This window comes from Podarcis muralis, chromosome 8 (assembly GCF_964188315.1).
Source record: "Podarcis muralis chromosome 8, rPodMur119.hap1.1, whole genome shotgun sequence".
Classification (NCBI taxonomy): domain Eukaryota; kingdom Metazoa; phylum Chordata; class Lepidosauria; order Squamata; family Lacertidae; genus Podarcis; species Podarcis muralis.
Genome location: NC_135662.1, coordinates 74,367,331 through 74,392,041, shown reverse-complemented (window position 1 = coordinate 74,392,041; position 24,711 = coordinate 74,367,331). Strand labels below are relative to the sequence as shown.

The 24,711-nt window shown below is 43.3% G+C and overlaps 1 protein-coding gene across 3 annotated transcripts in view; it reads right to left on the bottom strand.

The window, feature by feature from the left end:
* CDH18 (cadherin 18) overlaps window positions 1–24,711 on the bottom strand; it is a 293,809-nt gene that overhangs the window by 194,148 nt on the left and 74,950 nt on the right. For 2 of the 3 annotated variants that reach the window (XM_077933349.1, XM_077933350.1), the window contains exons 3-4: window positions 24,334–24,524; window positions 15,465–15,958 (exon numbers count right to left, since the gene is read on the bottom strand). In XM_077933349.1, the coding sequence (XP_077789475.1) occupies window positions 15,465–15,692 (228 nt within the window). In that variant the 5' untranslated portion in view covers window positions 15,693–15,958; window positions 24,334–24,524. The remainder of the gene's footprint in view (window positions 1–15,464; window positions 15,959–24,333; window positions 24,525–24,711) is intronic. The other variant, XM_077933351.1, reaches the window with a different exon arrangement.

Sequence of the window (24,711 nt, the reverse complement as noted above, 5' to 3'; positions counted from 1 at the left end):
ACATTATACTCATTCACTTCTTACCAAACCTCTTTCACTCCCTCCTAAAATTCATGTCAATGACTTGGGCATTACATTTTCCTTCTCCTTAACATTATGCCCACCCAAAAGACAGGCTGCTGCTGAAAAAAGGAGCCTAAATTAATTTCTGAGGTGATGTGAATCCACTGCCAGCTAACGCTGTATTTTCATTTTCCCACTTTTAAAGAAGGTTGACCTTTACAGATATGATGTGATAACAGCTTTCCATTACATTTAGCATGATTTAGATAAGAGGTCACTTTGCTGTCATGCCCAATCATCTAAACCATAATTTAGTATGAAATGCATGGACAATAAGGAGGGAGGTGAGGAAAGCTAACGTCAAGTGATAAAACGAATGTAGGTAATAAAGCTTCTAAAATCTGACAATGGGTTATGTTGAGAGTGGTGGAATCATAAGGTCTCACACTTAAAATGTTAAAGGTAAATGTGAGGTGAGACATTTCTGATGTATTTCATCAGTACGGCTGCTCTTACAAGTGGGGGTGTTAACACTACAGTCCCTGCATCGCAGAAAATCAGGTGGGGCACCATACAATTGAACCCCACTTCCTGCACAGTGTTGGGGAGAAAAATTCTAGCCTGCCTTTCTACTGCCATGCTACTTTGCTACATGCAGGGTTTTTGCATGCGTTGGGGCCGCAAAGTCCAGTGACTCAGAAATACAGGGATAATTTTAACTACACATAATAATATATTTACACCCCACCCATCTGGCTGGGTCTCCCCAGGCACTCTGGGCGGCATTCAACAGAGCATTAAAAACAGAATAAATCTTCAAACATTAAAAACTTCCCTAAACAGGGCTGCCTTCAGATGTCTTCTAAAAGTGAGATATTTGTTTATTTCTTTGACATCTGATGGGAGGGCGTTCCACAGGCTGGGCGCCACTACCGAGAAGGCCCTCTGCCTGGTACCCTGTAACGTTGCTTCTCACAGTGAGGGAACCGCCAGAAGGCCCTCGGAGCTGGACCTCGGTGTCTGGGCAGAACGATGGGCGTGGAGATGCTCCTTCAGGTATATTGGGCCGAGGCCATTTAGGGCAGGTATAGGCAAACTCAGCCGTCCAGATGTTTTGGGACTACAACTCCCATCATCCCTGACCACTGGTCCTGTTAGCTACAACTATCAGATCATTTTTTGACAAATATGAGGTTCCTGGTTCAAGTCGTAGAGTCGCTGACCAACATAATAGCAAAAACCATAATATTAAGGAGAACAGTCGAAATCGTGCCCATTTGCTAGCAGAAAACTAAGGAGCCATTTGTATTATGACAGTGCACACAATGTACACCATTTAAACCAGAGAGTTGTTTAAACCACTGACTTGGTGCTTTATCTAACCCCACATTAACATTATATACTTCTCCTTGGCATTCCTGCCTACCTTTTCAACAACCACTTTGTCCATTAAGCAGTTATTGTGACCTTCTACATTACTGCACTATGACACTGAAAAGCAATTAGGTTGAGTCAAGCACTGGAGATGTTTGGTTACATTTATTAAGCAATTAGCAGTCTGGAGTGGCCCTGTTGCATTGTCAACTAGCGGTGAATACCCTAACTGTGACTGTTACAAGGAGTGAGCCTTGCAATAAGCGCTCGGAATAATACTGCCCAAGTAATAAACTGGAATGGCCACATTAGAGCTGGACAAATTAGTCCATTAATATATGTCCTGCTCTATATTTGCCAGCACTTTTCATGGCCCTAAGAAATAGTTGTTTACCAGCCTCAAACTGTAGCCGAGAGAATAGCATACCGACATAGCCTTGCTTGTTGCAATATTGCAGCAATTGTCAACAAGAATAAAGACAGGGTGCTTTTTTATGTTGCTTAAAGCACTCAAACCTTATTTTAAGTGAAACATTCTTTCTTCTTCAGCTGACCATTTTATGGATGTCTCAGGTGTGCTTCTTTGCCCTTCCTGTCTTACTAGTGGTTGTTTCTTAAAAGGTAAATAAAAGTGATTTCTCAATCTACAACTGAAGAGGAACACGGCTGGAGCAAAATAATCTCACAGCCTATTTCTTCTGAGTTACTTTTAGCTGTCACACTGCTATGAAATCTAGGACACCATATACATTTGCTTATACCAGCTTTGAAAAACGAGCAAACCCTTTACTACTTAGAGTAGGCCTCTTCAAACTGTGAACTATCACAACCAAACCAGGGAATGTATGCTAGCTCACCATGTTTAGGAAAAGCCCCCAGGGAGGCATGGGGGAAAGGGAGATATCAAGTCCTTTGCAGACTTCCAAACATGGCTGGCAGGCTGTGAGCAGACTGATAGGTCACAAGCTAGACAAGCTCGTATTATGGAACAGTAACACATATTCTGGTACCACTTTTCCTGGCTATGAAGGTAATGAACAGCACCCAGGCTGGAGCCTAAAGGGGTCATACTTCTTCCCTATTCATGTGTAGTCCTCTTTCTGTCCCTTAAAAAATCTTATTCAGTAGCTCTTCTGCAGCACTCAAAGGGAGTGATTGTTAAGTATAATTGTTCAATTGACACTGAAATGGAGAGTGCCTGTACGTATATTGCTGAAAAAGTTTAACATTGGAAAATTCCATTGAAGCACACTGAAGCTCTCTAAGCTTCTGAGTTGATAATTAACTGTTGGTGTTCTCTGCTAGCACTCATGTGAGTGTTTAACCTTGGATCATGTGATCAAGGTATTCAATTGCAAATCTCAATTTTTAAATGGAGTTGCCTTTGCCTTTGCCTTTTTTCCCCAGTGAGATAATGATGTGATAATGAGCCTCTCCAGGAGCTGTATAGCCTTAGGCTGGATGCAGGCTAATGCAAGCTATGGGAGAGACAGACCTTTGATTTTTTGCTCTGATCATAATTATGTTATTCGTTTAAGAATAGAAACCTATGCTTAGATAAGCGTATGCTTTATGGAATTATTTGGATGTGTCATTGATTGTTTCTGTACCTGTTTTGAAGAAGTTCTGGTTAGTAAAGCTCTGAATCACAATTATGTGTCTGGACAATTTTTATTCCAAAAAGAGTGAGCTTTTATGCATCCAATTGCGTCATGCTGCACAATATTGATATCTGCAATAGTAATGGTGCACAAGGAAAGCCTAGGACAACCTGTGGTGGTCTACAACTCTTACAGTGATCCTTGCAATCAGGTCTTTAGAAGCGCAAACTCATAACATTAGCCATAATTCAACTGGATCAACACTAACATAGTTTTCACTATTTCCCCACTTTGAACAAATCCGCCACACATTGGAGGAGTGCAAACAGTGAGGTGTAAAAGTGTTATACACTCCGGACATCAGTATTATTGGCTTCAAGTTTTGTTGCCCATCTTGGCAGGGCTGATCTTTGAGAGAGACATCAACCAATGTAAAATGTGATGGTGGGGACAGGGACTTGCAGGTATGTCCATAAGTTAATTGGCTGCTGCACTTGAGAGCATTTTTCAGACATGACGCCAAAAGTTGAGCATCCCCTGTTCTGCTTGTGATGTGTGAATGCTGTCAATGTGGGAGAGAATTCCAAAGGAGAAACCAATTTACACTGCAGCCCATTCCTTAAAGTAGCTTGTACACACAATGAAAATAACCTACATTGGCTGCAGTCGTTTGGGCAGGGGAAAACAAACACATATTCCTGGAACACATAATTAAAGGGACCTAGGCAGGAGCAGCTGGCGGGGCAGGGGGGCCAAGCCACCCTTCCAACAGGGGTGTGGCTCTTGCATACTGGAACAACACAGAGTGGGGCATGGTGGCAGTGAGAGCACTTTGGCAGAAGTACCAGTTTGGCTTTGTTGGTGTGCCCATGTAGTCTTGATCTCATCAACACCCTGCCTCCACACCAGTCCAAGGAACAGCAGCAATGAGCCCAGCAATGAGCTCCTGAGCCCATGTTAAATGTCATTTCCCCCTGCCCTGATACAAGTCTAGAGTAAGTTACTGATCAGAGGGAAGCCTGTAGGCCAGAGATAGCAAGCCATTCTGGGGTTGATGGAGATTTGCACTCCAAAATCAATCAATCAATCAATCAATCAATCAATCTGGAGGGCACTGTGTTGGCTGACCAAGTATGCAGTCTAAAAAGTTTCCAAGCCATTTAAGCCAGTTTAGACACACTAAGGTTAAGGCTCCTAAGCCAATTTAACACTGGTCTAAGTGCATCATGATTGAATACCTGGTTTTCTGCGCGCGCGCGCACACACACACACACACACACACACACACAGTGGTACCTTGGTTTACGAACTTAATCCGTTCCGGAAGTCCATTCTTAAACCAAAGTGTTCTTAACCCAAGGTGTGCTTTCCCATAGCAGCAGGGGACTCGATTTACAAATGGAACACACTCAAGAGGAAATGGAACATGTTCTGCTTCCAAGGCAAAGTTCACAAACCAAAACACCTACTTCTGGGTTTGCAGCATTCTTAATCAAAGTTGTTCATAAACTAAGCTATTCCTAAACCAAGGTACCTCTCTCTCTCTCTCTCTCTCTCTCTCTGTGTGTGTGTAGTTATTTATAGATGAACACACACCTGTTTATTTGTTTAACTCAGTTACATCTTTGTGATGAAGGTAAATCAGGGTCATCCAAAAAGCTATTTATTTACTATTGTGCACTGCTATTTTTTTATTATCATTTCTGAATGCAACTGATGTGGTGGAAAATATCACTCACAAAACAAGGTACTTCAAGTTGACGTTTCCCTACATGCAGAAGCACCTTAGCTGTCAAGATGCTTTTCTTCTACTACTTTGTGCATCCTACTTATCTATAGCTTATATCTTTCTCATTTATCCTTATCTGTATCTCTGTCCATAGACTGCATTATATTTTCTGTCTGCCACATGCATTTCAGAGCTCAGGTCCAAATAAAACCAGTTCATCACATATATGCTGCCTGCAGCAATTTTAGTTATTAAATACTTTGCCAGTGACATGCCAAACAAAATCATAAACCCAATACAATTGGGGTACTCACAAGATTGTGATTTTTTGTTTCAGCCCAACAACAATACCAATCAATCAATCAATCAATCAATCAAACCTTTCTTGCCTTAGCATACAGCCATAGCAGGATAAGACCAAAAAAAAAAAATGCAAGAGACAAGCAACCAATCAAAATTCAAAGCGATATTACTGGCGTTATGAGAATTAAATTGCCCTAAGACAATGATGTAAAGATTTAGTTGCCAGCGCCAGGAATCTAAAATGCAGATGTATATAAAGCATATAATGCCCCAAAATAGGCTCGGCACATTAGGTTAAAAAGGTAATAAAAAGAATTAAAACAGGTCCAGGTCTAGGACACACTACCCAGTCAGAGTAGCCCTGAGTTTCAAAGCCTGCACTATAAAGATTGCCACCCCACGTGAAATTTGGGGATTTGCATCCACAAGAAGCGATTTCAAACAGTCTTCCTTAGATGTGATGGTGGACAGGATCAAGAGGAGGAGCTTAGTTCTTATTAGCTCATAAATAGGGCAGTAGAAAAAGAAATGTATGAAGTCCTCTACTTCATTCATTGTGCATGGACATAGACGCTGAGTAATAGGGGTCTTAGAGTAAATCCCCTGCAAGAAGGCCATGGGTATAGAATGGAAACGGGCCATGGTAAACGCTCTTCTCAAATTGGGCTCCGTCAGGTCTATCAAGTAGTTGGCAAGTGATCTTACCACTTTCACTTTAGGGAGCCACATGGAGAGGCGAGCTGTGGTGGACTGTGCCCGGTCCATGGCCTCGTCTCTTGTAAGAATCCAGGCCCGGATTTTATGTTGGTCCCAAGATGACAGCGTGTCAAGATCTGGGAGGGAGTAGCGTGCAGTAATAGTCTCCATGGCCTTGGACCATTTGTTACTATGAGAACAAGTTAAAAAAGCTTGCCTGGCTAGTAGGGAACCTGGGGCTTTGGTTAATTTACAATAATACCAAATTAGGAAGCGTTGACCTTATGGGCTGGCGGTCAGCTACTACAAGACGGCTATGATTTAAGCAGAAAGTATGCATCTGAAGAGTCACAAAACAAAACATTTTTTTCCCTAGTTGCTGATTTTTTATATCTGCTTTTGACATTTTCGTCATTTATGCATGAATGTGCAGTAGCTTTCATCCAATGTTTCAACACTGAATTTTACCTAAAGCAAAATCTTAGTATGAATATCGAAGCTCCTGCTCAAGCCGAGTGTCCAAGGAATTTAAGGGAAGCAAAAGGCATTTAGATAAGGACAGCCAAATAACATCAATGCAGGTTTCTTGATCAAGCTGTGCTGCAGATATCACCTGACTCTCAGCAGCACTGAGGGTGTCCAGCTCGGAGTCAGGAGCTAGTGAAGAAACTGTTTATAAAAGTTGTCAGCATGGGACCCAAGTTGCCACTGAAATTCACTCAAAGTGAAATTTCAAGGTGAATGCAAAAGTTCCTGCTTGGCAGACATCTGGGGATTTTCAAAAGAAGGAGTCTAGCAATATGAATTTTCAAAGGAAGCAAAAATATTCTAGCAGTAGATATAGATATATGGATCTGATGGACAGTGATACAATAGCAAGCCTCCAATTATAAGAATGCACATTTCCCTTCTGCAAAAATTGTCACCCCCAAATTAGAGGGATAGATAGATAGAAAAACCGACAGACAGACAGACAGACCAACAGACCAACCTTAACTTTTCTATATTTAAATCCGTAACTGGAGTATAACCAGAACCATCGTAAGTGCATCCTCAAACAGACAAACACTCACCACATTGCCAAAAATGAATCAATTTTGCTCAAACCTGTGCAGCACAGCTTCTTGCAGAAGTTGCTATTGAGAGAAGAATGGCAAGCACTTTGCTTCCTGCTCTGCCATTTCCCCTAAAGGGAATGGAGGTTTAGCTGATATGGTCCACAGAGAAAGAATTGGAACCAGGTCAGAAGCAGGAGAGGCCAAGATAAATCGAAAGAATGATTGCAGAATGGTAAGATACCAGATGCACATGAGCAGGGGGGAATGAACAATTGCCAGCATTTCTCCAAACAAACAGAAAGCATCAAAAGTTGATCATGTTAAGCATGTGAAGTCATGATGGAACACATGCCATTATGAGAAATAGATTGGTCTTGAGCTCTGCCAGACTAGAGAACATGTTCCAGGAACAGCAGCTGAGATGGCTTAATTACAGAGCTGGGTATTAGATGGTGGCACTGTAATCACCACCATAAACTGGGAAAGAGGCTATTTTCAGTGTGAAAATATCAGAATGCTGTGCTTTCTGCCTTCTGTCCATCATTACACGCATGATATATATAAGCCACGTGCAAAACCTTCACTGAGAAGATTAAAGCATTTTGTATGGCTAAAATCAATCCTTCTTACTGTCTGGTTTAAAATGAAAATATGCTATAATACCTGCTATGCAGAAACGTTCAGATACATTTAATAGACATGACTGATATCCTCTTAAAGCCATCAAGGCTAACAAATGTTGATGAATATGTTTTTTAAAAAACAATTCCAGATTATTTGCACTTCTTTCAGGATATATTGTCTTCCCGATCTGCACCCAGTCTTAATTACATTGAAACCTTAAAGCAGCATATTACTTCACATTTTTAAGGTCACTCTAACCATGACCTGGGAGCTTCATATTGGACTAGGGCTGGGCGATAACCACAACTTCATATTGGACTAGGACTGGGCGATATTTGGTTTTCAACATCACGATATATCACCACCTAAACATCACGATATTCTATTATATCACAATGTCTGAAATAAGGATGGAGCTATGTAGAAGCATTGGTTGGTTTTACGGTTTTTCCCACATTGTGATTTTTGCATAACACACACACACACACACACACACACACACACACACACACACACACCATGATTCACAATATATTGCCAGGTCAAAAATTATGACATAAATATCATGATATGGACTTCAAACTGGTTTGGGATGATATAGCACCCATGTGATGGCCTGGGAATCCGATTCAGAGAGTGAACCGGAGGATTCCCAGCCTGCACAGGAGTCCCCGCCTCCAGGGCCAGCTGAACTGGGGCAAGGCCTTGATTCTGAGGAGTCTGCACCTGTGCCGGATCCTCAGGAGCAGGCACCAGGTGAATCCATTCTGGCTCCAGAGGTGGTTGAGGACTCAGTGCCTACAGGTGAGTCTCCCCCTGGGCCCAGTAACCCTTCAGCCTCTCCTGAACTGCAGAGGCTTAGGGCAGAGAGGCGAAGGGAACTGGTTTCTCCCAGGAGGAGTGCTCGCCTTAAGGCCAGGAGAGGCGGGGCTCCTGGGGGCCGGGACCGCCCCTGGCCTCAGAGAGGATAAAGGCCAGTCAGCCCGGTCCCAGGTTGCGGGAGCAACGTCGTCATTGAAGAGCTGTTTCGGCCGGCATCCAGACCTGATCTTCCAGTGTTCCTGTTCCCCGCCCGGCTACCTGCTTTTGACCTTCCAGCGTTCCTGTTCCCCGCCCGGCTTCCTGCTTCGTACCTCGCCTCGCACCTTGTGAACTATTTCCAGGCTAGTGACTCAGGACTGAACTTTGACTACGATAACGGTAACCTCCCCCCGGGACCAGCACAACCCAGCTCTAAAACACATCATGATTCATTATATATTGCCAGGTCAAAAATTATGAAACTGATATCACAATATAGACTTCAAACTGGATTGGGACAATATATCAATATATCACATAACCCTAGTGTGTGTGTGTGTGTGTGTGTGTGTGTGTGTGTGTTGCTGAAAAAGTAGCTGGGGTATAACTCTTGGCCTCTGCTCCCCATCTGCAATCTAAATCGTCACACATACACCTTTGTGGCTAACAGTCATCTGGTGCTCTCTTTAATGTATTTTCAGTGATAGGAAAATATATATTTTTTTGTTCTCTAAGGCCATTCAACTCCTCTCTAGTGTCCTTCACCAACCTGGTGCCCACCATAGGCGTTATAGGCCAAAACATCGGCAGAGCACTAGGTTGGCAAAGGCTGCTTTAAAATCATTGATACTATTTTGTTTTGGCTTCTGCAAAATAAACAGCAATTTGGCTGGTTTTAGCTTTTGTAACTGTAACTGTGAGCTTTGTTGGATGGTTTCCTGGAATTTGATTTGTGGCTGTCCCTGGTCCCTTCCAGACAACCTGTTTACTGAACATTCCTCCTGACTTGTTTACAGGGAGGTAGCGGCTATTCCATCAAGCCAAAAGTTCCATTTCCCCATCAGTTTCCTTACCACAAAATGTTCCGTTTTGGTGAGAGGTTGAGTTTGTTGCACAAGAGCTCCATATCAGCATTAAGTGTGCAATCTGTATTTGTCAGTATGGGACTGAATCCCACCTGGAAAGAATAATGGTCTAGAAGCACACTCTGTTTGATTTTATGGCCAGGTTTTATTGTTTGGCTATTGCTGGGGTTGGTTTTCTTGATTTATGACTTTCTTGAATTATGTGGTATGTTTTAGCACTGTCCACTTTACTATTCACATCACCTAGAGAATATTTCTTATTAGACTACTCATAATCCATAATAATAATAATAATAATAATAATTTATTATTTATACCCCGCCCATCTGGCTGGGCCTCCCCAGCCACTCTGGGCGGCTTCCATAAAAACCACAAATACAGTAAAATATCACACGTTAAAAACTTCCCTGAACAGGGCTGCCTTAAGATGTCTTCTGAATGTCAGGTAGTTGTTTATCGCTTTGACATCTGCTGGAAGGGCGTTCCACAGGGCGGGCGCCACTACCGAGAAGGCCCTCTGCCTGGTTCCCTGTAGCTTTGCTTCTCGCAATGAGGGAACCGCCAGAAGGCCCTCGGCGCTGGACCTCAGCGTCCGGGCAGAATGATGGGGGTGGAGACGCTCCTTCAGGTATACTGGACCGAGGCCGTTTAGGGCTTTAAAGGTCAGCACCAACACTTTGAATTGTGCTCGGAAACGTACTGGGAGCCAATGTAGGTCCTTCAAGACCGGTGTTATATGGTCTCGGCGGCCGCCCCCAGTCACCAGTCTAGCTGCCGCATTCTGGATTAGTTGAAGTTTCCGAGTCACCTTCAAAGGTAGCCCCACGTAGAGTGCATTGCAGTAGTCCAAGCGGGAGATAACCAGAGCATGTACCACTCTGGTGAGACAGTCTGCAGGCAGATAGGGTCTCAGCCTACGTACCAGATGGAGCTGGTAAACAGCTGCCCTGGACACAGATTTGACCTGTGCCCCCATGGACAGCTGTGAGTCCAGAATGACTCCCAGGCTGCGCACCTGGTCCTTCAGGGGCACAGTTACCCCATTCAGGACCAGGGAATCCTCCACACCTGCCCGCGTCCTGTCCCCCAAAAACAGTACTTCTGTCTTGTCAGGATTCAACCTCAATCTGTTAGCCGCCATCCAACCTCCAACCGCCTCCAGGCACTCACACATGACCTTCACTGCCTTCACTGGTTCTGATTTAAAAGAGAGGTAGAGCTGGGTATCATCTGCATACTGATGAACACCCAGCCCAAATCCCCTGATGATCTCTCCCAGCGGCTTCATGTAGATGTTGAAAAGCATGGGGGAGAGGACCGAACCCTGAGGCACCCCACAAGTGAGGGCCCAGGGGTCTGAACACTCATCCCCCACCACCACTTTCTGAACACGGCCCAGGAGGAAGGAGCGGAACCACTGTATAACAGTGCCTCCAGCTCCCAACCCCTGAAGACGGTCCAGAAGGATGTTATGGTCGATGGTATCAAACGCCGCTGAGAGATCCAGCAGAACTAGGAAACAGCTCTCACCTTTGTCCCTAGCCCGCCGGAGATCATCAACCAGTGCGACCAAGGCAGTTTCAGTCCCATGATGAGGCCTGAATCCCGACTGGAAGGGATCCAAATGGTCTGCTTCTTCCAGGCGTGCCTGGAGTTGTTCGGCAACCACTCGCTCAATCACCTTGCCCAAGAATGGAAGATTTGAGACTGGGCGATAGTTGGCCATCGTGGCCGCATCTAAGGATGGTTTTTTAAGAAGCGGTTTAATAACCGCCTCTTTCAGCGGGTCTGGGAAGGCTCCCTCACGGAGGGAAGCATTCACCACCCCACGAAGCCCATCGCCCAGTCCTTCCCGGCTAGCTTTTATAAGCCAGGATGGGCAAGGATCCAGGAGACAGGTGGTTGGTTTCACTCGTCCAAGCAGCCTGTCCACATCCTCGGAGGTAACAGATTGGAATTGATCCCACTCAACTTGACTAGACAGAACTCTAGCACTCTCCCGCCCCGGCCCTGCTCCCACGGTGGAGTCTACTTCTTCCCGAATCTGAGCGATTTTATCTGCAAAAAACTTTGCAAAATCATTGCAGGAGAACATGTGGCCCGTACTGGGCCCCGATGTTGCAGGTGGTTCCGCTAAATTGTGAACCACCTGAAAAAGTCTCCTGCTGCTGTTTTCTGCAGATGCAATAGAGGCTATCGCCACTTGGTAGGCTCGACGTTGAGCTCTAACCTGTGTTCGGTCAGATTCGGAATGAGTTATCCGCCACCGGCGCTCTAGCCGTCTCAACGATTGTTTCATTGCCCTCAGCTCCATGGAAAACCACGGGGCTGTCCGGGCTCCATGCAATCGGAGAGGGCGCTTCGGAGCCAAACAGTCAATAGCCCTGGTTAACTCCACATTCCAGCGGGCCACCAGGGAATCAGCTGAAAGGCCATCAACATGGGATAAAGCATCCCCTACCACTCTCTGGAAACCATTTGGATCCATTAAGTGGCGGGTGGCGGGGGCGGACCATCCGAATTGGTCCCACCTCCCTGCAGAGGGGATGGGTCGCAGAGAAGTCCAGTTGCACCAGGAAGTGATCTGACCATGGCACTTCTTTCGTAATATATTTATTAGTTAGTTTGTTTATTATTTTGGGTTTAGATTGAAGTTGCAGTGAGGGGCGGGGTATAAATAATAAAAAATAATTATTATATTATCATCATCTTCTTTTTATGTACACAAAATAATTCTGCTCTTGTGATGGTGCTCCTCCAAAGTGGGTAGGACAAAAATGTAAGGAGGACTTTCAGATATGCAATACGTCAGCAGCATTGATGGAGAATACAGCATTGAGTTTAATGACTGGTTGGAAAGGTCAATGCCATCAATGAGAAATTATAAGGAACTGCCCAGAGTTCTTTTATCTATATGCCTGGCATGATTATTTCCCATAAAATTAGCAGCAAAGCTAACCTAGTAAATATATGTTGCCATCAGTTATGGAGAACAGAATGTATGGATTAACTGACTGACTGATTGGACAGGTCAATTGTCTCAAGTAGGGACCTGCAATTACAGAGGACTACCCACAGTGCACTTCTTTCTTTCACATATCTAGCATAACTATTTCTTGTAAAAATGAGCAGCACAAAATTAGCACATATGTTCTTGAGTGTTGGGGAACAGGCTATTTGCCATGAACCCCCTGACATACAAACACACACATATATGCTCACCCAATCTCCCATCACCTGTGGCACTAGGGTTTGCCCAGGAAGGAGAGGAGAAAGGTGTTGATAACAAGACTGCCATGGGGCAACTAGACTGCAACACCAGACTGGATCTGACAGTGAATTTGAATTGTGCTTACCTTGCCGCAGTTGCAACCCTCCCCCCTCCTGGTAAATTGCAGCAATGCTGATGATGAAAGGCCAGTTTGGCGATGGTGCCCCTCTTTCCTACTTCTCTCTCTACATTAGAGGTAGTTAGACAGGATGTCCTCCAGATGGCTGAGCTTAGGAGGCCCATGGTCTCTAAGCCATTGGGTTAAAGCAGGGGTGGGAACCTGTGGTGCCTCAATTGTTAATGACCTCCTCATCATGAGTTCTGCAACATCTGCTTCCTGCTTTGTCTGGCCTGTTCCCACCTGGCCTGAGATGGTGGCGCTTTGACTGAATCAAAGCACAAAGGCTAATTCTGCTGCTCAGGATGCCTAGAAATCTTCAGAGTAGGATTTTGTTTAGGGGCTGCTGCTTGGATTAAGATTTAGCATTGAAGATGTATGATTTTTCTGTTATCTGGATTAGGTTATTGTCATTATTGTTATTATTAGAATTTATGATGGATTATCAGTGGACTCTGATTTTATTGTATGTTTATTACAGTATTTTTAATTAGCAAAAAAAATAGTGATAAACAGTAAACTAAGTCTTGTAAGTGAATTATGTAAACTGGTTTTTTTAGTAGTAATAGAAGAAGAAGAAGAAGAAGAAGAAGAGTTTGGATTTGATATCCCACTTTATTACTACCCTAAGGAGTCTCAAAGTGGCTAACATTCTCCTTTTCCCTTCCTCCTCCACAACAGACACTCTGTGAGGTGAGTGAGGCTGAGAGACTTCAAAGAAGTGTGACTAGACCAAGGTCACCCAGCAGCTGCATGTGGAGGAGCGGGGAATCGAACCCGGTTCACCAGATTATGAGTCCATCGCTCTTAACCACTACACCACACTGGCTGTGTATGCGTGTGTTTGTCTGAGTATGGTTTACTATGGAAAGGCAGCATACAAATAAATTGCTGGGATGCTGGGATTTGTAGCTCAGCAACAGTGTTGGAGCAACATGTTGGCTACCCCTGTCATATACAATCCCTTACGTTTGTTCTAAATGTTTCTAGTATAATTAACATTGGAATAAACTTAGCTGATATATTTATTATCTACTTGTACACCAGCTTTTCTCCTTCACAGTATTTTCAATAACATTACTGAGTTCTGAAAACTACCTTGTATTTCCTAGCTGCTTATATTCCTGCCAAGTCCAAATAAACCACAGAACTATTATAAAACAAAATGCAGAGTTATAAGCTTCAAAGTATAAATAAATTTATATGCTAAAATCAACAGATTTGTATAAAACAGATATATGCATAAAAGTAGCTACAACGAACCCAACAATTTCCTTAACTTTATTTCTGTTCTTTATTCATAACCGTTATTAAATACTGCTCATTATTTTCTTATTATAGACTCAACCCCAGATTGTCCTCCTCTGAAATTTCAGCAAGATTCATGTGGCTGCAGCATCTGCAATAAGCATTATCTACATAATGTTGCATGCAGGGCTTTTTTTCCAGCCGGAACTCACTGGAACTCAGTTCTGGTACCTCTCAGGTGGGCGCCATTGCCATTATAAGAGAACAAGGGAGGCATTTGTGGCGAGTTCCAGCACCTCACCTTGGAAAAATAGCACTGGTGGCATTGTTAGATGTTGCCTTCCCATCAGCAGGAAGCATCAGCTTCCTAAAAGATGTCCCACAATTAATGGAGGAAGATTGCTAAGTACAATTTGGGTAGAGTGTCATAAGCAAACATACTACACAGTTCTGGATAGTCAATTCAGTTTCAGAAAGGCACAATATACTATGTATATATTCACGCAATCACTCACAGATATCATGGAAGAGACATAACAGCTTTAAGGTCTACTACCTTTCACATTAGAACACAAGGATGGGGACCTGCCCACGCAACATGTTACTGAACTCCAACTCCCATCAGTTCCAGGCATCTTGGTCAATTGTTGGGTATGCTGGAAACTCTAACCCAACTATATCTGCAGGGCCACAGCTCTCCCAGCCCTGTTTTAACACATATATGAATGTATACACTGCAATATGCAAATCAAGAAGGGAGTAAAATGAAAGCTTGATGCGATCAAAGTGACAGTCTTTTCCACCCAAAAATAACATGCAAAATGTCTAAACATCTAGCTAGGATTTTAAAAAATATTCCTCAGTCATTCTTTCCAAAATGAGTTCATGATAGTCATGAATCAAGCCCACAGTAGAGCTGGAACTGATGACCAGGCAGGAATTTTACACTCGCTTCTGATACTTTGAACTATTGTGTTCTCATAACAAAAGAAAATAGGTCCTGTGAGGCACAGGCCTACCCAACCCTCAATAAATCTACATTGTATTCCAGTGCAATGCCTCACACAATATAATCTCCAATCCCCATTTCTTTCTGAGTATAGACTGGGAGGTCATGGATACTGTAGTCAAATAAACATGTTACTCATGTCAAATAAGTATGTTTGAATTAATACATTTTTGCCAGCCTCCCCCCATTTGAGAAATTGGAAATGCTCTTTCAGTGACCTTTTGCAGAGGGATTTCCAAGTCAACACATCCAGGAAATGTAAATTTGGGTGTACATACAGGAAGATAACTGGGAAGCTAATAATTGGTGAAACTGGTTACATGCATGTGTGTATAGAGGAGATGTAAGCTTTTTAAGAAAAATGTTATATATTTGCTAAGTGTATTATGTTTTATAGGTTTCATACATGCTATGAATGCTCTTAACAAATTGGATATTAGTTTAATAAGCAGTTGTTTCTTGTTGTTCTGATAACTGTGTGCCCCAGAGTGTTAGATTGTTTGCAGCACATACGACATTTGCAAGAAGAAAAGATGTTTGTTACCTTTCCAACATACTGAGGATCTGGTCCAAAGTGCTCTTCTAAAACAAAGAACTGGTTCCAAACCCATCCACGTTTGGGACGATGGTGAACTTCCGTTTCCCCCTCTATATGTTTGGTTTGGTTTCTGGTCACCTTGATGGAGCCATGATGTGCAGTTCCACAACACCTCTGCACAAAACAGAGACAAACTAGGACTGGGCAGATACAAGATGTGCTCGTAATTCTCATTGTAGGATCGCTTTCCAGTTCAAGGTGTTTTCTTCCCCTTTCACCTCTTTTGCCTTCCCGCTATAATCCGTTAGTAGGCTCCCATGGAAGAAGGAAATAACTGATTTAACAAAACAGTCCAGAAAGTTTCTTTTAGCCTGTCCATGGTTCAGCTCCTCATTGGTCAGAGACTGGGTTCATTTACATCATGAAAAGCAAAGTGAGGAAGAGGCTGGGGTTTATTCTGTGATCTTCACAATTGACTGTTGGAGCCACACATTTTATACCTAATGGAAAGAAAAGGAGAAAGAGAGAGAGGGGAGAAAAAACACTTTATCACATCACTAAGAACAGTAATTTCAGATTTTTGACCTGCAGTAATGATGTACTTATTACCACATTAACAGGTTCTGCCAAGAGAATGCCCTGCAGCAACCAACATTCTTTTTAACCTTTTATAGAAACTGTGTGTGTTTATGCATCTAAAAATTAGTGTAGTGTTTCAATAGGTGCAGATGGCAAGAGCGGACTAGCACAATATCTTGCAAGTGTGCGAAGCTTTGATACAGGAAATTTATTTTATGTTTTATTTATGAAGATTTATAACCCATCCAGAGCCCTGCAGCTCGGGCCAGCTAATACAATTTCCTTATCTCGTGCATTCTTCACGAACCTTGTCAAGTAGGCTGCTTTCTAATCACGCTCCCATGAGTGCAGTTCATGCCATTCCATCTCAAGAGAGATTAGTAGTACTAGGGAAAGTGCAGAGACACTCAGAACAAATACCCTGGGATGTATCACACTTTCCACATTAGCACAATATGGCTGAGGTCTATAAAATCTTGCCCCATGAATCGCAAGCACTTGTGAACACCTTGTTATTTGAGTGATCTTGTCTTCTCAGGCCTGTGAATTGATTTGCAGACCACTTCGTCAGATTAGCACCCCTCGCCCTTGCCACCAGGAGATGACTCCTTGGCCATCCCATCATCCTGTGTCACAAAAAATATAGTTCTGCTAGTTCCTGCTGACAATCATACTTGTTAGGGCACATGGAGAGAGAGAGAGAGAGAGAGAGAGAGAGAGAGAGAGAGAGAGAGAGAGAGACTCAGATCTTGTGACACAATTTTCCTGTATTAGGATGTTTTGAGTATTGATACACAGAGAATGCATGCAGAGCACTGTTTCTTTTTCATTGGGGGGGGGGGAGGCTTTCTGGGTTGGAGTTGGTCTTAGCAGCTGTAAGACCATGGGCAGGCAAATTAAGGCCCGGGGGCCAGATCCAGCCCAATCGCCTTCTAAATCTGGCCCACGGACAGTCCGGGAATCAGCCTGTTTTTACATGATTAGAATGTGCCATTTTATTTTAAAGGCATCTCTGGGTTATTTGTGTGGCATAGGAATTCATTCATTTTTTCCCTTCAAAATATAGTCCGGCCCCCTACAAGGTCTGAGAGACAGTGGACCAGCCCCCTGCTGAAAAAGTTTGCAGACCCCTGTGTAAGACTATGCTACTGCTCCCTACTCCAATACAACAGGAAAATGATTATTACATGCACATACACAGCACCTGGTTGGGAAAAGAGAATTCATACACACAACACACACACACACACACACACACGTATATATGTATGTATTAGAAGGGGGGGGGACCACTGTGTGGAAGACATTTTGTAATTCTGATAACTGTATTTACTAGAATGTCAACCACAATAATGTCATGGATCTGTACTAATCAAAAGCTCCTGTAAGAAATCAGGGAGGGTGAGGGATTGGCAACTGTGTTGAAAAAACTCAACGGTGATAAGGGGAGGTGGTGGCTTTTTTGGGGGGTATGACATCCCTACCTTTCAGACCCCAAACACAGTGTATGCCCCCCTTTCTCTCTGATGCCAGGTTGCTGAGTACTTCTAGGAAACAGATATTTCTAAGAGGAGATTATGGAACTGTGTTGGGTTTTTGTGTGTGTGTGTTTGGCAGGAGAAGAAAGATGCAAATATTCTGGAGAGAGAGATGAGAGTTGGGAAAGAAAGAGCATAATACTCTTGTCATCCTGCAAACACACACACAGAGAGATGCCTTAAAATCTAGCAAAAGCAACTGCTGCAGGAAACAGGTTGTCATGCGCAGGCCTCCTACACCCATGGGTGCCATTATCTTATGGTAATCACACCTCTGCCCTTCGTAGTGAATTGTTTAACAATCTAATGTGACAAAAGAAGGGGAATGATATAATATACTCAATACCCACTGGAACGAAGTTTGAAGAAACTCATCTTTCCAGGGTACTCCTGGTCAGGTTCTTGAAAACGAGGAAGACAAGTCACAGGAATATGCAGGCCTCAAAGTGCCGCAGTTCCAGCATGGCTTATGAATTTTTGTCTCTTGTTCTGTACACATGCTTCAAAATGAAGATTCCCACTGGAACATGAGGCGCTTTTGCAGTGTTTGTACTGCATCCAAGTACAGTTCCATCAGGCAGCAACAGGGCAGAGAGCAAACACCAGCTCAATCCTTTTCTGCTAACTGCTAATTAAGGAGCAAAACACCCCCAGAGATGCACAGATTTTTCCAATACAAAACAAGTTACAACATAATTTTGGTGCAAGAGCTTCCGCCAAAAGGAAAGAGGAAAAAATAATTATCTGGATCTACATCTGTATATATTTGCTTGTGCCACTTCACACACGACTCGACCAGGGCTTCACAAGTCTGTGGTTCACTGCTGCATTGGGTGGGAGGGAGGCTTAAACTAAAGATGAAGCTAGCAATATTGATTGCATGTGATCTGCTTTCCAGGGAACACAAAATACCGTATTAACCTAGATCATTTAATCATTTGAAACCAGTATTATATCTGAGGTGAGAAGAGCAAGGGCTCAGTCACATCTCCCTATCCCTTTTCCAATAAATATTCAACATATTATTATCAATAATAAAACCAGCAGCACTCAAAGGTTACGAATGGGAGTTATTTCAATCACTGCATGGGTGAGAAGATCTTAAATAATTCAGCTGTTCTACTTTCCTTTTCCTTTTGCACAACCAACACAAAATTACTTCTCCCTAAGCCAAGAACAAATAGAATATGAACACTTGATATTAACTTCTACAAAATGCCATGGAAGAGAAACCATTCAGTTCCAGTTCTCTTGGACAAACAAGACTTAATAGATAATCTACATCTTCTTCTTTCATGTGCCGGATCACAAATTACACAGAGGCAACATCAGAGCTAGTAACCTGGAGACAGGATAGCAGTTCAGTAGACCCTGGCAAGTTTTCCAGAGGAAACAGGCCAAAGACAGTAGTGATGTGTTAGCAACTCCTTGTGTCATGTGATTTTGCTGGTCTGAAAAGTTGCAGTATGCCCTCTGACCATCTAGATCAGTGGATCTCAACCTGTGGGTCCCCAGATATTGTTGGACTACAACTCCCATCATCCCTGAGCTCTGGCCTTGCTAGCAAGGGGTGATGGGAGTTGTGGTTCAACAACATCTGGGGATCCACAGGTTGAGAAAGGTGCTGAGAAAGGTGATCGAGATGGTGCTGCTGCTGCAGAGGAGCAAGGATCTAAACTCTACTACCAACAAACTGCTCTAGCGATGTAGGAAGAAGTGCACCTGGGCCTCACTATCACAGTCCCCAGTCTAAGGTCTACAGCACCAGCCATGGCTTTCCTGATAACAAGTATGGTTATATGATGCATGAGTTTCCAATCACATGTTTTCCCCACTCACACTTGATATCATTAGACATCACCCTCTGCTCATAAATTAATAGAAGACATCAATGGTGATATCACCTAGTTACATCCTAAAACATAGATCATGGTTTAAAGGGATTATCCGAGCCGCACAGGAGTCCGTTTCTCTTCTTTAGGGATAGGACGCTGATCAAGAATCTGGCAACCGTGAGTGATCTTAGGGGGTCATCATCATTTAATAGATATCTCAGTTTGGCTTCATTCGTATCATCAGCAATTCCCTTTAGATATTGAGCAAGAAACTTGCTCCTGGCCGATGAGTGAAAAGCACAATCAAGAATTATGTGATGCAACGATTCCGGTGCCCCACAATTACAATCACATAAGAGCGATATCTGTCCATTGGAGAATCTATTTCTCAGCACGTTCGATGGGAAGGTGTTGAATCTTGCCTTTACAAAGGCATATCTATGAGCGGAAGAAGTTAAGGAATTCAAATAGTTTGGGAGCCTTAAGAGGGGAAATAAACCAAGGTTTAGAGGTGAGCAGGTACCATTGCCCAAGACCATTTTCTGCTGCAAGTCCATCTCCTCTAATTTACAGGTTACTGTTCTTTTAGCTGGAACTATGTTCTGCTCTAGTAATTTGGATGGGGAGATTCCCATTGCCGTAATTTTCAGCTGTAAATTTTTTACCCATGGGCTCTGGAAATCATCTCTCCACATACATTGTATCAAGTACAAGTTTGGGAGATTGTGCCATAGAGGTAACCAGTGACAAAGTATGTGCTTCCACAGAGCGTTTTCCAGGGATACAGTATTAAGTTCCATGCGTAACGCTGTATTACTTACACAGTTGGGCAGTTTCAATATCCTTCTTAAAAACTGATTTTGAATAACCTCTAGGTGAGATAGGTTGACAAAAGTCCCCCAAATTGAGATGGCATAAGCAATTGTCGGGATCACCTTGGCCTTGAAGACTTTCAACGCCAATGGGATATGAAGGGCCCCATCGGTGAAGAAGAATCACAAGATCACCAAGGAGATAGCTTTGGCTCTATTTGTAACATAGGCTACATGGGCCTTCCATCTAAGGTTATGTTGTAACCAAACTCCCAAGTATTGGAATCTATAGACTTGTTCGATGACTCTCCCATCAATTCTCCAATTATGGAGTTTCCGGCTCTTTGAGAAAATTAGGATCTTAGATTTTCCATAATTAATTGTAAGGGAATTTGCGTTACAATATAATCCAAAAAAATTTAAGGCCCTCCTGAGACCTACTCTAGAAAAAGAAAGGATGACTGCGTCATCCGCATCCACAAAGGGCAGCGATAAAGTGCTAAGCGGGGTGCATGAATCCTTTCTTGAGCCTCTATTAGGGGAGTCCTCATGTCGCTTATGAACAAATTGAACAGGAATGGAGCCAATATACAACCCTGTCGGACACCTCTGTTAATGGGAATTGAATTGGTGAGATCACCCTCCGGGGTGAGTCTCACTCTAGCCGCTGAGTTCTCATGGAGTTTGATTATTAGCCAGAGAAGCCTTCTGTTGATGCCCCAGCGGGTGAGTTTTTCCCAGAGGATGCTCCTGGGGATACTATCGAATGCTGCCTTTAGGTCAATGAATGCCACACAGAGCTGGATAGACAGCAGACCTATATGAAGTGTCCTAGGACAACTCGTACTCCAGTTATTCCACATGCCTTTGGATAGGTCCTTTTCAGACAACAAACACAGTTTGACTGAATGTTTGAAGGATCCTGATAACATTGACAAGCTGAGCAACATACTTTGTATGCACATTACGTCTGATATCACAATCTATTGAATGTGCTGAAATATGCGGTGGCCACCACAATCCTGAGCCCTCCCAGCGCACATTTATTGCCAGACACCTCATACAAGCAGGTACACCTACAGAACATATGTCAGAGAGAAACACACTATGAGCAAAACGTTAGGGAGACCCAGGGACTTGGACTAATATCACTCACCAGGTGTCCCACTCAGCACTGCCTTCTATGCTGTCCCAGCCTGAAGACACTACTCTCCCATCATTGTCAGGCTGTGTGGATGACCCTCCTGTACTTCTCTTGCTCCACACCTAGACAAGACCATGCAACTGCAGAATCAGTTCTGGACCCTTTAAAGAAGGTTTGGGGAACTTTGGGCCCTCCATGAATTGCTGAATTATTACTCCCATCATCCCTGGCCATTGGCCATGGTTGCTGTGGCTAATGGGAGTTGTAATTTAGCAACATCTAGAGGTGCAGTAGTTCCCTATCCCTGCTTTAAAGCTCTCTCAAAGTGGTGGAGTCACTGGAAGGGAATGTCCTGCCATGCTTCTTAACCCTTCTGAAACTTGATGACTCTGTCCTTTCACACATCAGCCAGCAGGAATCACTGGGAGCTATCCATGGTACTGATATGCCTTGCCTTGTGCTGAGCCACACTTGGACTTGTAATTGCTACCAAATCATCTACAGGCACCAAACCTCAACAGAATAAGGTACAAAGACATGTTACAGTATTTGGGGGAACTACTTCCAGAAGAGGCTCCTGGGAATGTAGAAGCACAAGATGGGTGGATGCGTAACCCTTTCCTCACTCATATTTTCCCTGCTCCAACCACCCCTTCGCAGTATCTTTGCACCCACAAAGTTTCAGATTTGTTTCTCTCACCCACCTTTCCATCCATGAACAGATTCAAATGACTAAGCTCAATTATCACTATGTGGTGCATTCAAAGACCATTATACCAGTAAAGCTTTTGTCTGATTGCTCTGTGTTATGGACAGATCACATTTTATAGCAGTTTGAGGATACTCTCTTCCCCTCCCTCCTTTGTGTTTACTTCACTGTGTGCTAAAATTGGTCTGGTTGCAAAATGGAGCAATTTGGCAGCTGCATTACCACTATGCAGGTGTAATACGTGAATAGGTGAACAGACAGGTGAATAAACACAATCTTAGAAGTATTGTACAATGAAACAAATGCTATAAATACACATGCTTGGCTGATAGTTCAAGAGCTGGCTGATCTGCTTCTCTCTGCAATTTTAGGCTGAGTATTGAGGTTCCTGCCTGAGAGACAGAGGGATTTTCTGCACCTACCAATATTATAATGGCATGGTCACTGGGCTTTTTCCAAATTTGGGGGGCATGCATATATACAACGTCATTAGTATTCAGCTAGTGTTGAAGAATAGTGCACTCAAAAATATATTTTTCTTCTTCTATTGCAAAAAAAATCTGACTTTGATTTGCAAGCTCAGTTTGGATGATATGTGGCTGATAGAGATTGTGGCATTGAGTCAAAGTACTGCCATGTGTGGCAAACAAAAGTTTATGACAGTAACCAAGTTTGGCCTAGCTCAGGCAAACACATAGCTCCTTCTCTAATCTCCTATGTTCCCACAAGATTAGAATTCCATAATGCTAGGCCTTAACCCCCGCCCTCCTAAAAAAGAAAGACAGACAAAAGAAAGAAAGAAAGAAAGAAAGAAAGAAAGAAAGAAAGAAAGAAAGAAAGAAAGAAAAGCTGAGAAAGGGGTATACCTGTTTGCAAGCTCTTAATTCCAACATATATTAATGGGTAAAAAGGTAAAGGGACCCCTGTGCATTAGGTCCAGCCGTGACCCACTCAGGGGTTTATTGGCTGAGGGAGCCAGCATACAGCTTCCGGGTCATGTGGCCAGCATGACAAAGCTGCTTCTGGTGAACCAGAGCAGCACACAGAAACGCTGTTTACCTTCCCACCGGAGCAGTACCTATTTATCTACTTGCACTTTGACGTGCTTTCGAACTGCTAGGTTGGCAGGAGCAGGGACCGAGCAACGGGAGCTCACCCCATCACGGGGATTCGAACCACGACCTTCTGATCGGCAAGCCCTAGGCTCTGTGGTTTAACCCACTGCACCACCCGCATCCCATATTAATGGGTAGAGGAACACAAAAGAATATAAAAGGAGTGTGACTACAGTCAGTGGACTTTTCTATTTTGGGCACAACCAGTCATTAGAATGGAAAGAAATAAACCCTGTAGTCACTCTAATAACAGTGGCATGTGACCAAAGATTCAGACAACCAGCTGCAATTTGACTCTTAAAAACATTGGCAGAAACAATAACTATACAACTGCAAATCTTAAGTGCAGGAAAACATGGTACAGTGGTACCTCTGGTTACGTACTTAATTCATTCCAGAGGTCTGTTCTTAACCTGAAACTATTCTTAACCTGAGGTACTACTTTAGCTGTTGCCGCGCTGCCACCACATGATTTCTGTTCTCATCCTGAGGTAAAGTTCTCAACCTGAGGTACTACTTCCAGGTTAACAGAGTCTGTAACCCAAAGTGTTTGTAACCCAAGGTACCACTGTATGGGTGTGTGCATGTAAGAGGGCATAAGGGGAAAGCAAACACAACGTATACAAAGAAAAGTTATTCTTGCACTAAAAGATAACATAGAAACAAAAGCAGACACAGTTACAGTCACAATTTTAAGGTAGCATTCTTCATTGGTGGCAGAGACCATCTATAGTACTTTATGAACAAAACCTCTCATCTGCATTTTGGCAGGTTTGTGCATCTGCCTCGCTCATCTCAAAAGGAAGATGCTACAGGACTTTCAGTTCCTACATCTGCGTGCTTCACATTGGCATGAGGACATACACCCCCTTGCTCCCTCAGATCCTTTATGCTGCAGTATTTAATTAGCTAGTTGCCCATTGGAGGAGAGTAGCAACATTTTTCTGCCTACGCTACACTGCTGATCTGATGGGGATGGAGATATCTAGTTGTTCTTTTGCCACATCCTGTGGGTGCACAAGAGCATGAGCTCAGTAAGAAGCCAACACTCTCTGACCTCCCCAAAGCTTTGTGCAAGCAAATCAGGATGAACGCTAAACAAACAGGTCATCTGGAAGTGACCCACATTTGCATTGTACTCACCGTGTTTGGGTGTCAGCATGAAGAACAAGCTTACACTGAATACCGTTGCTTCACTCCACATGTAACCGACATTCCATTAGACAAATCCAAGTCCAAACGTTCCTTCTCAACTCCACGTTTCGATCTTTCAGTGGTTGCTTCTTTTCCTGGTTCACTAAGATACTTCTTGTGAATGGGCATCTGTGACCCTGCTAAAAAGAAGAAATAAATATTATATAGACAACTGTCTCTTTGAGGAAGGTCTTGAGAATCCATTTACGATATTTCTTTCCCCTTTTTATGGAACAGTCTACACGTAGGATTTCTGTTGTTCCTTGATAATTATTTCTTGAATGAGGTCTCTCTGTGTTTATGCTGCTTGATCAATTTTATTGCATA